Here is a 13,463-nt window from a genome sequence, read left to right on the forward strand (position 1 = left end):
TGCTAAGTGATGGTTGCTGTGGTGTTTCTGCTCTGCACTTCCCAGAGATCACCTGTCAATCAAACAGTGTCACCAGTACTGTGACGTCTTTTTCCTCAGATTTTTTCCTTGAAAGACCAACCCGACACAGGTAGAATAGAAATGTAAAAGCTTTCATGAACTGGCTATAGATTGAATCACTGTTGTGTTAAATCAATTGACAATAGAGAGAAGCAAAACGGAAATCTATTTATATGAAAATGTCATGGATTATTACTTCAAACCCAACAACAACATGTGTCATTTTATTAGACCTGTGGACCACAAGGGTAATTCTGCTTTCAGTATTTTTTTTATTGATCCTGGTAATAATATGTTTTTTACTGTTGACTCTTTAAGTGCAATATTTACATCAAAGGATTATCATGAGGCAAAGAAAAAAATTGCCTGCTTTTAATTTTGAGTCTTTATTAAAACATGTTCACTCAGTGATAGGAAAAAAAAACACTCACTTCACTGCCCCATTGCTTACACTTGTGACTATTTCTTGTGTATGTTCTTCCATACATGAGGAAGAGTGCGTTGGAGAGGCTATCTAGGGGTTAACAGGGGAATTAGCTTTGCTTTAATTGGTCGTTTTGACAGAGGAGGGGCTGACAGGCTGAGAGGAGGGGCTGTCACTGGCTGATTTATATGTCCTCCCGCGCCGAACACGAGGTTTCATTTCCCTAATTAGAATCTCCCTTCCCCTCGTTTTCTTTTCTCTCTCATTCTTCTTTTGCTTCACCTTCTGCCACCGTCTCCTCTCTTTCTACCCTGCCTTCACTTCTGTCTTTGCCCCTGTCACCAGTCTAATGCGAGTCATAACAAATTAAGTGTAATGGTATTCATGACAAATTAAGTGTAATGGTACTCATAACATATTAATTAGTTACACCAATATGCAATGAATAACCAGTTGTCATGATTAATTAGCTGCATTAGTGGCCACATGAACTATCTATTCATTGATGAGGAGTGATTATTCTCACTGTGTCAGTCTCTGGACTTTCAGAACTAAAGAGAACCTTTTTACACCGCTCTCAGCCCTAATTTAACCAGCCTCTTAGCCTCTAAGGTTTCACACGCTGAAAAGGGAAAACCTTCAGTCCATTTTGGGGTTATTAGACCTGTTCTGGCTCAGGTAGCCCTGATTTTGCTGGGTTAAAAATGGAATTACAGGGCTTTTTGGACTAGTGTGAAAAGGGGATAAATTAGCCTTGGGGCAACTCTTAACATAAGAGAAAGGATAAACCTTGGTTAAGGACAGTGTGAAAAACATGATATGTTGAACAAGACTGAGCCCAGCACACTGACATGTTATGAGTGGGAGGAGCAGGGAGTGGAGAGCAGTAGAAAGGAAAGGGGGAGTACATGTTAAGTGTAATAATTTATGAAAAAGACAGCAGTCTGTCCTACATGGGATTAAAATCTCCCAAGGTCACAGGTCTGGGATGTCACACAAATGCATGTGCATGCATGCACACAGTGTATGCACAAAACACTCACACACACGCCTGTTCAGTTACTGAGCTGCTTGTACACCTGCTCTAATGCCTGTAAATGAGCACCTAATGATGTGTGTGCAGCTATTTGCTTATCCATATCAGTTCCACAGCTGCTTGTGTTCACACACACACACACACACACACACACACACACACACACACACACACACACATGCATGGGATCAATCTTTTACTTGCTCCAAATTACTAACGCAAGTTATCCTAAAGCAGAAAGTGGGTCAGTGGGAAACAGATGTGAAATTTCCCAGGCTGATTTGGCTTCAGTAAGATCATTTTTTCATGCCGTTTGTTGAATGTAAACACCCTGGTAAACTGAATGTGTGTAAATAAGACAATGAGTCGAAGAGATGAGTTGGCACAGTACACACACACATATGAAAAATGAATACCTTAAAAAATGACATAACATATGCAAAAGATGGGCTGGTTGTGATACATTCTTTGTCACATTCAACACACTGCTATTTTTAACCCTCTTTTCATACATGTATATATAGGATAAGTATAGTGTGAACACATGTTGTGTTATTTCAAGTGTTCAGCTATCCACAGATGGTGCAAGCAGAAGCCCATTTTTCTCATCCCTCCTCATCTCCCCTCCTCCCTCCATTCTTGCCTATTGACGTGATAATGGCTACAAATTGATGAAGCCATTGAGTGTGCCGGTGACACAAGGGTGAGTGGGGACACAAACTCTCCGCCACCCAGTAACACTCATTAATCAGACCTCTTCAAACCCTTATCCTTCCCTGACTCACTGCAGTAAGTTCATACTCTCTGTCTGTTCCTGTCTGTGGTTGTTTCTCCCTGTCAGCTTCTGTTTCTGTCTCTTTTTCTGTGTGTTGTTGTCTATCACTGTCTCCATCTCTGCCTCTCAGTTTCACTGCATCAGTCACCCCAGTGTATATTTGTTATACACAGAATGTACTTTTCTGATGCTTTCAGAAAACTCACACAGGTTAAAATTACATTGCCGTCCTCATAAAAGCTACAGTTTGAAAACTAAACTCACACACAGTGACAATGTCTGAGACCAAGAAAAGAAAAATAAGGAAAACATCTGAAATGTAACATTCACCTTTATAAATCCTTGATTCCACAAATGTGAATGTAATATTATTATTAAACTAGTTATTCTACAGTTTGAAAACTGAGCCAACACTTGATGTCATGGTCTAAGGAAGACTGACAAAAAGACCAGAAAAATTTAACATTCACTTTTATTAATCCTAAATAGGCTTAAAAAATATTCATTAGATAAAAGTGAAAATATTATTGTAGTACAACGTGCTCAGCTACAGTTTAAAAACGTAATGTGGATTAATGTGGTCTGGGAAAGACAGGAGAAAAGAGAAGAATGACCTCCAAAATGAGACATTCACCTCTATTAATCCTACATGGAAGTAAAAAAAAAAATTGATTTCCCCCAAATGACAGATTGTCTGTTTCCGGTCTGGAGGTGTGCTTTCATTTAAATCACAACATAGATTTATGCCAAAGTAAATCACCAGGCCGGTGGCCAATGTGTTGACATGCACGTCCTGAACTCCCCCACTCAATAATGAAATCAGCCTTGACGCTGTGACAACTCAATACAGTCAATACAATCAACTAACTGCCAGCTCACATGGGACTTATGTGTAACGTATCGCTGCTGCCTCGTGAAAACCTCATAACCCCAATTTTTTGTGGCTTTTACTTTTTTTTGCTATAATATGAAGCTAGGGGAGCCTGTACAAACCTATTCAGACCTTGCTGTGTTGTTAATGTGTGTCAGTGAGAAAATAAGACTTTTGTAGATATTAGGTTTTTATACCCCAGCAGTGATACAGGCTTATTCATTTCAATGTCATTATTGTAGAGCTGGTGATACCAACCATTGCCACACCAAGTGCTGACAAAACCAATTAGTCATTGACTACAAATGGCATCAGAGTGGATGGCTTAGAAGACTATAAGCAGAAAAACTCTTTTTGCCGTTACGTGTCCCTGGGGAAGTATTTGCGACAGGCACACAATAGCGCTAATTAAATTGCAACAGTGAGGCCAGGATATGACAATATGGCTCATGGTCCACTTGCTTATGAGGAGGAGAGGTCACTTATAAAGATTTGGTCTCAGAATACACTACATTAAATCAAAAGAGAGAGAGAGAGAGAGAGAGAGAGAGAGAGAGAGGGAGAGAGAGAGAGAGAGAGAGAGAGAGATTTACATTTTGAATTTAGAGATTCATAAGTTCACACTGAACTTTGATCTTATTGACTTTAGATGGCAGTAAATCTAGGACCTGGAACAGGCCCTGGTAATGGTCCAGGTGCATAAAGATGGCAGCCTCCTAGTTTGATTGGTTTGACATCATTTGGCTCATTTCATCCTCCTGTGAGAGATTCTACAGTACAAGATGCAGCCAGCAGGCAGCCAACTATAAGTGCTGGTGCTTTTGATTTGTTCTTCCTAGACAAGAATGACACTATCTGGAAGAGAATGCAGTTACAATCCTGGCATACGTGAAAGTCTATTACTAGGAAACTTAAGTGTTAATGCACTAAGACTTGTAATTGATTGGTAATTAATAGTGTCTTAATATTTTTTCATCCCTGACCACTCCGACCACATCTCATCTCTGAGAATCTGACATCATTTCAGTATTAATACTAGTTCTTAAGAGTTTATTGGAGTATTTGTTCAGTCAACTAATAGTCAAAGGATTTTTCAGACTGGGAATTTCTTCATTTGAGAACAGCCCTAGAAACCAATACCTCCTCCTGGGAAGTTGGTGAGAGCTGGCTCTACAAGCTAGATTTGACTGCCCCCTAGTGGCTATGCTGTCAAACTGCACACACACACACTTGATAAGCAGTTTCGTTCAAACATTGGAGTAGTTAAACAATTGGATGTCTGGAGTTTGGTCTAGTAGTGATACAGCACTAGATGAACAGTATGTGTAATGAAAGACTGGAGCTGGTCAGGTGTCAGATAAGCTGATCCACATAAGCTGATCAAGACTATCCTGCAACGTTGGAGCATCTTGAGATAGCATTTAAACCAAACAATATGAAAAAAGTAACATTCTTATGATGGACAGACAGAGAGAGGGAGTAGAATTTGCTGCAACATTTTCAGGCTGTGAGGCTTGCAGAGAATACAGAGAATGTGATACATTTTTGGGGACATTTTATTAAGCACAAACATCACAGAGGGGCTCAACATTCTATAAAAACTAGCAGGTTATTGTACAACGGTTTAGCTTTTTGATAAAACTGAAATTAGTCAACAGGTAATGACACTATGACAAGAGGTCAAAAAGTAGAATTTCAACAATACAGTAATTAGTTTCAAACCTTTTTAAGTGAGGCCAGGATTTTGACATTTATGTCAAATAATAAAATGAAACGAAACAAAATATAATAACAAAATATTTCTTAATGTGTCGCTAACAACCAAAGTATTTTGCTATGAAACAGATCAATTTCGTTTCTGAAAGGCAACAACCAGCAAAAGAATGCTGAGCCTGTCTAATATTCCTCTCCCTCCTCATCCTCCTCAAATGAGTCGATGCCCACCTCTTCATAATCCTTCTCCAGGGCGGCCATGTCTTCTCTGGCCTCTGAGAACTCTCCTTCCTCCATGCCCTCCCCTACATACCAGTGGACAAAGGCCCTCTTGGCGTACATGAGGTCAAACTTGTGGTCCAGACGGGCCCAGGCCTCAGCGATGGCTGTGGTGTTGCTCAGCATGCACACAGCTCTCTGCACCTTGGCCAGGTCTCCTCCAGGAACCACCGTAGGAGGCTGGTAGTTGATGCCCACCTTGAAGCCTGTGGGACACCAGTCCACAAACTGGATGCTCCTCTTGGTCTTGATGGTACCGATCGCCACGTTGACATCTTTGGGAACCACGTCACCACGGTACAGCAGACAGCAGGCCATGTATTTACCGTGACGAGGATCACACTTCACCATCTGATTGGCTGGCTCAAAGCAGGCGTTGGTGATCTCGCCCACAGACAGCTGCTCATGGTATGCTTTCTCAGCAGAGATGACCGGGGCATAGGTGGCCAGAGGGAAGTGGATACGGGGGTAGGGCACCAAGTTGGTCTGGAACTCTGTCAGGTCAACATTCAGGGCTCCATCAAAGCGAAGTGAGGCGGTGATAGAGGAAACTATCTGGCTGATGAGGCGGTTGAGGTTGGTGTAAGATGGGCGCTCAATGTCAAGGTTTCTGCGGCAGATGTCGTAGATGGCCTCGTTGTCCACCATGAAGGCACAGTCAGAGTGCTCCAGGGTGGTGTGGGTGGTCAGGATGGAGTTGTAGGGCTCCACTACGGCTGTGGATACCTGGGGGGCTGGATAGATGGCGAACTCCAGCTTGGACTTTTTACCAAAGTCGACAGAGAGCCTCTCCATCAGCAGAGATGTGAAACCAGAGCCAGTGCCTCCGCCGAAAGAATGGAAGACCAGGAAACCTTGGAGACCAGTGCACTGATCAGCCTATGGAGACAGAGAAAAAATTATAAAGACTGACAAAAAAAAAAAGTGATTTCAATCCATGATTTAGGTCTTTACTGGTGAGTATGATTATGACAGAAAAGCAAAAGGCAATATATTGCAATATATTTCACAAACATGAAGTAGCACAATAGTAGTAAATCTCTGAAGATTACCACCCCTAGTGCCTCACCAGTTTGCGGATCCTGTCGAGGACGGAATCAATGATCTCCTTGCCAATGGTGTAGTGTCCTCGGGCGTAGTTATTGGCTGCATCCTCCTTTCCTGAGATCAGCTGCTCGGGGTGGAAGAGCTGGCGGTAAGTTCCTGTACGCACCTCATCTGGGAAAAATAAAAGACAAAAGCAGAGGGTTGAGAAAACTCATTTATCTGTAATGGGAAGTGTATTTAGTGGAGAAAGCATTTATATAACAGTATTATTGCACAGGCTCACTGGACCACTTCATACTTCACATGCACATGGTGTGATGCTCAAAGAATGAAGTGGAAGTTGAGTGGTGTAGTAACAAGTGAATAGGGACCATTTAAACAATACATTTACATTATGAAGTAAGCCTCCTGTTGACAAATATATTGCAGTGTTCTTGCATAAGTACTTGCAATATATTGCAAGTACTTATGCATGCTTCAAATCATGCAAAATCTTGAGGATAGCTTAAAAAAATATACTGGTCTCAATTCAAAACAAAGGCTTCTTTTCTAATTTCTTGAAAAACCATAAGATACAAAGTTTTCACCTCAAAACAATGTTCAGTTTGACTATTGACCAGTAGGGTGGGCTGTTCTTTTAACAAAAAGGGATGGATGGAATGTTGTAATTTTCTCCCAGTTTTCACATAAAATCTCTAGTTTGTAGTTGTAGACATCTACAAACACTACAAGCTCCACTACATACAGGGTGAAACTACTGACCAATGACAGTGGGTTCCAGGTCAACAAAGATTGCTCTGGGGACGTATTTCCCAGCCCCAGTCTCACTGAAGAAGGTGGTGAAGGAATCATCATGGCCTCCTACAGGCTTGTGGCTGGGCATCTGGCCGTCCGGCTGGATGCCGTGCTCCAGACAGTACAGCTCCCAGCAGGTATTCCCCATCTGGACGCCAGCCTGGCCCACATGGACGGAGATGCATTCACGCTGCAAGAGAGGAGGGGAAACGGTGAACAAAGAGAAGGGAAGAGGAAGAGGGCAGGGCAGAGGTAAAGGAGAGAAGAAAATGTAGAGGCAAGATAAATGCAAAAGAGACAAGGAAAAGAGGCAAGGTTGGGAAGGCAGAGGGCTGCATAATCACATTAGCCACTTCTCATATAGTTACAGTTACACTAGAAGATAGAGCAGTGAAACCAGTGAAGGAGGTCGACTTTTGCTTTGCAGGTTGTAATGAAAGGCAAAACTTCTCTTTAAATGACTCTACCAATAAATTAGGATTTTATACATTCCAGTTACAATGGTAATACCCAAAATCATAATTTTGCATCTCTGCCACTAGGTGGAAGCAGAGAGTAAGAGGGAGAAAGAGTTGAGGGCTGAGAGGAAATAGAGAGAGATTTGCTGCAGCTGTCATTGGTTCTCATGTGACGATATGCAGTGGACAGACAAGAAGGGCTAAAATGGAGGGGGAGTTCAGAGCAGATCTGTGCATTTTACATTCAAACTATTAAGATGACCAATTAATAAAGGCATACTGACACTTGTGTAACTTCTCAAAACATAGAGCTACCTTCCTTACCATTGTAATGGTAGCCTATAACTAAAAGGAACATCATATTTTAAGTTCAGTGATCACTGTGTTGTTTGCTCACAAACAAGAGAATGGAAGGTTCATCCCAAGATGGAATTGTAAAGAAATAGCCAAGTAAGGTATTTGAAAGTTCAGGTTTTAGAAAGCCACATGGTATAAAAATTTACACATTTTACAAAATGACAAGCAATTCTGATAAAACTAGCTGGTGTTAAAATTGTACATTTAATTATTGTATTTGCATTAGCCTCTCCCTCTACACAAAGAAACAAATATTTGCCTAAAGACATGACTGACTGGCTATACAAAACAGCATGCGAGTAGACAGGTTTGGAGCGATGTTGCCACTCTAGCATTTAAGCTTTGCTTCTATTCTTGTAGGTTACTTGTCTTCAGGCCGTTTGTCTGCTGCTATTATGCTCGTGATGTTTAACTCTCAACAGGACTACCTGGCTACGTCAAGGTTAAATTAATAAAACCTATGCTAGTATCATAATCAAATCTAAACTGGATTTGAGTAAAATCTTTGTTAATCCATTCACCTGGTCCTTGAGTATTGCTGACCACAAGAGTCTGACTGACCTTAATTTACTGCCTTATGAGGGGCACTGATAGCCAAGCTAGCAAAACCAACCAAACATTTCTACTCTAACATGACTTAAATTACAGATTACATCACTGATTTTCAAGCCTCTAAATATTTTATCTGGTTTGGTTTTCTTTCTCTATCTTGGTTGTTTGTTTGTTTTTTAAATAAAATGACACTAATTATAAAAGTATGATAATGATATCTATTTTGTCAATTTCAAAGTCCACTTTCTATGAATAGTTTGTGAGTTAAGCACTTTAGCCAGTAGCCATGTTAGCATTGATGAGCTTCAGAATGTCTTGAGCAACGTTATCTATCTAGAATTGACTTCAGGATGGCTTCCCTATGCTTCCTGATGGGCTTCAATGAGCTAATATTGACATACAACAAATAATATTCCACCCCGGTACCACCTACAATCCAGAATTTCGTGTAATACTGCTTTGTAATGGGGGCGCCCTGGTGGCTCACCGAGTAGGGCGCGTACCATAAGGCTCAGTCCTTCCCGCAGCGACCCGGGTTCGAATCCGGCCCGTGGTCCTTTGCTGCATGTCCTCCCCTCGCTCTCTCTCCCATACCTTCCTGTCTCTCTCTCTCACTATATCTCTCAAATAAAGCATAAAAAAAAAAAAAGTACTGCTTTGTAATGAAATTCAGTTCCAGAAAGGAAAATGTTGAATTGCAGGAGCCAAAAATGTTGCTACTTTTTGTTTTTGGTCTGTATCATACAAGTACATCCACATAATTGGGCCCATAGGGACTGGTCTAAAATCATCAGCCTTACTCTCTGCACTGCCTCAACTTAACCTACTAATGGGAAAAACAGAAAACATATCATACAGTACATCAGTACATCAGTAAATAGAGACACAGTATGTCAGCAGAGTGCAGAGATAAGAAGCAGGGGAAAGCTGAAAGACAGCCATTCTCTGCATACCACCGAGACAAGGTCAACTTTACTGTAGCTTAGCTCTGCACTCCTTTACATGAGTATGTGTGTGTGTGTGTGTGTGGCCAGGAGGGCAGATAATTAGGATAGCTCCTGCCCCACTGGTGCCTCCCAGCATCAGCTGCTACAGCTCAAACGGGTTTTAAACTATCAACACCAACAGGGGAGAGAAGTAGCCTACATCCATTACTCTGCAGGCCTATGGATGCAGCTTTACTGCTCCATTGTTTGGAAATTGACTTCTGAGTTTGGTTAGGTAAATACTTCTTTGAGGTTTCATTCAACCATTTCATGTTCAGTTTGTTCATATTTAACAAGGGGGATGGAGGGGATTTTGCAGTACCACTCTGCCTATAGTTCTCTATAGTTTACACCATAGACATATATAGTTTACACGTAGGAAGGGCATTTCATATTTCATGACAGCAAGGGAGATACCACCCCATGTTCAAGCTGTCTGACAATGTGTCAGTAGCTTCTATTGGTACCATAACAATGTGTTTAGGCACAACTCCATTCCTTACGCAAGTGTTTCTTAAATTGTAGGTCATAGGCCAAAATTAGTCACCAGGCTGAGTCTGGTGCAGCATCAAATGACACAAGTAACAGCTTTTTCATTAGCGTAGGCAAGAGACTAGATATTTGGGTCATGGATTGAAATAAGCACTGTTGAAACCACCTCCTCAATCTTTATCCCCGTATACAAAAAGGCAGACAAATTCTAGACCTCCCACCAAGCACCTTTCAACCTCCATTCCCACCTCATTCATGTCAGGCTGCTATTTTTACCCTTTGCCCCCTTGCTGTCTCTCAGAGAATGATGGACATGAGAAGGTGCTGGTGGGTGAGGGAAAGGAAAGGGAGAGAAAGGAAAGTAATGTGAGGCAAGGGGAGCAAGGAATGGGGAAGTTTGAATAAAGGGAGAATGGGAAGAGATATGATTGGGATCATGGAGAGCCTGTATCTGCAGTACTTCATAGCATAATTCCTTCTAGAAAAATTATAATTCGAAGCCATCATGGGATGCGAGAGGCAGCATGTGACAAACAATGCATGCCCTAAGACTTTAACAGTTTGGTGCTCATACACCCTGTGTTTGGCCTCCTGTGATGTCACTGTCCTCTCTTGTTTTTCCCCTCAACAGAAAAGGTGACCCTGCCTACAGTGTGCCTAGATTGGCCAGGGTTGCCAGGTCAGCAGACTTCTATGCAGCAGCTATTTTAGGGTGACGTCCTGCATGCTAACCTGACACCAAGAGTGGTAAAGAGTGACTGGCATTCCACACAGCAACAGTGGTCACTGGCAAGATGAATATTTAACCTACTATACGTGTATCGCAAACAATTTCATGTACTACCTACATAGACTTTTAAGTTAGAAACAATAACAAACATACCCAGAGTACAGCCATTTTCCTCATTTACAGCAGCATGAGGATCATTTTGCTGCTGAGGTTCTGAGGCAAACTGCAACACTAAATCATTTTAACACCACTGGTATCACTGGTATCTCTCTTTCCTATTCAAACTTCATGGCTCAGCTCAGTGACAGCACTCTGAAACTGTTGGATGCAACTTCACTATGTGAAGCCTTCCCCTGTCCCTAAAATCTGTCAGGGTGTGTCTGCATATGAGGGGGAGCAAGGGTGTGCCTGCAGGCTCCAACCACATGGACTTCCGAGATTACAGTCTTGTGTGTGACTAAAACTATAATAACTAGAAATACTGTACTTCCTTGCCAGAGACAGAGAGCAATTTGTTAAAAGCTTTTTCGGGTCATGAGACATGGGGGCAGGGCAGAGTCCTTAATACCCCACAGTCACAGTACATTCTGCTTCCAGGACAGAGAAACAGACATAATATTCCAAAATGATGAGGTGATGACAGACGGTGATTTGATGGAGGACTATGAGCACTCGGCCCATGATAAAATCTCTTAAACATGGGAGAGCCAATCTGAGACTGGTTTAAGTTTATATGGTCATGTGACCTGACTTGTGATCCTGGGTCAATCTTGTTATTCAAGTCTTTTAACAATGAGACTGACTGACAATGAACTCTGATCTAGACTCACTGGTCAAATCAAATAGCTATATAAACGTCAGTATGATTATAAGATTTAAATTAATAAAATCTCTTAGACACTTTCACAATATACTGTATGACCTCATTTTAATTTGAGAGATGATGGCTATTTGATCAGGGCGTGTATGTAGTAGGCGAGTGTGCTCAAAATGTCTACACAGTTTGTTATAATGATACGCCATTGTTTTTGATTAGGAGTGCTGACAACGCTAACAAGCTGTGTTTATACTATATGTGTAGTGCAAACAAAACACAAGATGTGTGTGTCTCAGTTGTATTCATAGCGTTGAACCACAACACTAAATACACGAGAGATGTGTAAAACGTCAATGGATCCTTTTAATGCCAAAACATGTGTGCAGGCACTGTGAGAGATCTGGCCACAATGGCTGCAGGCTACAATAAAAAAGACTTTGACTACAACCCACGTATTTGTTCCATCTGTGAATGCCAGACGATTTCGTAACTCTCATGGTTGTTTTAGAGGACTTTTTCTGGTGCTTCCACACATGACAAGATTGAGATGTTTTGATAAGCCTGAGTGCCTAACTTTGCATCTGGGACTTCAGCTCCTAAATTTCTAATCACCCTCTCAAAAGAGTACATCTAAAAAAAAAAAAATTATTACAATCACCTCCATCACCAGTCATGATCCAATCAAGATGACATTCACCTATGAAGCAAGGTTATCTCTGTTTCACTTGGCAGGGATTAGTTATTAGTCTCATTTCACCCCAAAAATGTGTGCCTTTGCTTGCTAGGCATATATAAAAGCAACTTTTAAATTGTTGTTGAGGTCATTGGGTTTAAGAAGCCTAGCCCGCAGTGACAGTCTACCTTTTCATCTGCAGAAACCTGTATGCCAGTAGGTTTTACAACTCTCCCATGGCTGTTGAGACCTGAAAAAAGCAGCCATTCCTGCCCTACAGAAATGCATGTCAGCTCTTGACTCAAACTGAACTGACTGGCTGATTGACGTAAATAAGACACACCTAAACTCCTTTCTGACACATTTGCCACACACCTCAGCAGCCTTCATACTTGAGCTGACAAGTGGCTGTAGTACAATAAGGCATTTCAAAAATGTTTTTAAATCTGAGCTCACATACTTGGGACAGTCAAGCAGAGCATTTTAACCTAACTAAAAAAATACTCGACTTTTAATATAAGAATCACAGGATCTATAATCCACATCAAACACCTTTGAGGTAAATCTCTTCAAAATGATTTCAGCTGACATCTTTTCTCTCCTGATGTGTTGTAAATGTAGGTTAATCTTCAACACCTGCTCATCCAGGCCACCGGCCAAATATAGCTTGGCTTTAATGCCAGTCAGTCAGGGAAAGAATCTATTTCTGATGCGTAAGGGGTCCTACAGGGCAGAGAGGGGGCAGCTTGGGTGCTGCATTGCACCTTTCATCTGGCCGAGCATTTTAGCCATGCAAATACATTTAAACAGCGAACACTCGCTGTCGCAGATTGAAAATGCTGCACGTAGGCTATAGATAAAATGACAGATTCAAACGGAGCTTTAGATTGGAAATATATTCTGCAATTGATTAAATCTGAAAAAGAGTGAAACTTACCATTGTGCCTTAAAAGTAGAAAAATCTTCTTTGATATATAAAAAACAATGTTTGCCTTACAAATGGCTGGTTTGCGTAATTTTGTTTTGTAGCTTCTCACAGCGGCCGTCAATGTGGTCCGAGTGAGTAATGCCAGGTGGGCAAGGAGCTGTCTTGCTATATTCAATTCCAAACCACTCCCACCCCTCCCTTTTTGGCGTGAATGCGCGCTGCAAGCGCGCCTACCACTGGAAACTTGTGCACGTGGTTGTCAGTTGCAGATGCAGTCAGAGAACCTTTATTAGGTTCTGCGTAGGACACTAGAGAAAGGTTTTAGACGTCACTTTACAATGGCTAGATAAGCAAAGATTCTCATACACATTTTAAGAAAGAAGAAAGAAAGAAAGAGCCTGTACATGTGTATGGCCATATGTAGACTTGTGAATATGTACATGGATACACATGTGCATCATATTCATATT

General features: G+C 41.5%; 1 protein-coding gene across 1 annotated transcript; it reads right to left on the minus strand.

Annotated features, from left to right (window-relative positions):
- Positions 1–4,717: 4,717 nt before the first annotated feature.
- LOC139638149 (tubulin alpha chain) lies at positions 4,718–13,116 on the minus strand. Its single transcript, XM_071512187.1, has 4 exons — positions 13,003–13,116; positions 6,968–7,190; positions 6,228–6,376; positions 4,718–6,037 (listed from the first exon to the last, which is right to left on the minus strand). The coding sequence occupies exons 1-4, from the start codon at positions 13,003–13,005 to the stop codon at positions 5,063–5,065; spliced, it is 1,350 nt and encodes a 449-aa protein (XP_071368288.1). The 5' UTR covers positions 13,006–13,116; the 3' UTR covers positions 4,718–5,062.
- Between the last annotated feature and the right edge of the window lie 347 nt (positions 13,117–13,463).

This window comes from Centroberyx affinis, unplaced genomic scaffold (assembly GCF_046629955.1).
Source record: "Centroberyx affinis isolate AG114_WGS23_722 - 3 ecotype Tasmania unplaced genomic scaffold, CSIRO-AGI_Caff_v1 ptg006143l_1, whole genome shotgun sequence".
Classification (NCBI taxonomy): Eukaryota; Metazoa; Chordata; class Actinopteri; order Beryciformes; family Berycidae; genus Centroberyx; species Centroberyx affinis.

Coding starts and splice junctions, on each gene's coding strand:
- LOC139638149 (XM_071512187.1), bottom strand. Junction 6,377..6,967: donor CCTGGAACCCACTGTCATTG/GTCAGTAGTTTC, acceptor TATTTTTCCCAG/ATGAGGTGCGTACAGGAACT. Junction 6,038..6,227: donor TCGACAGGATCCGCAAACTG/GTGAGGCACTAG, acceptor CTGTCTCCATAG/GCTGATCAGTGCACTGGTCT.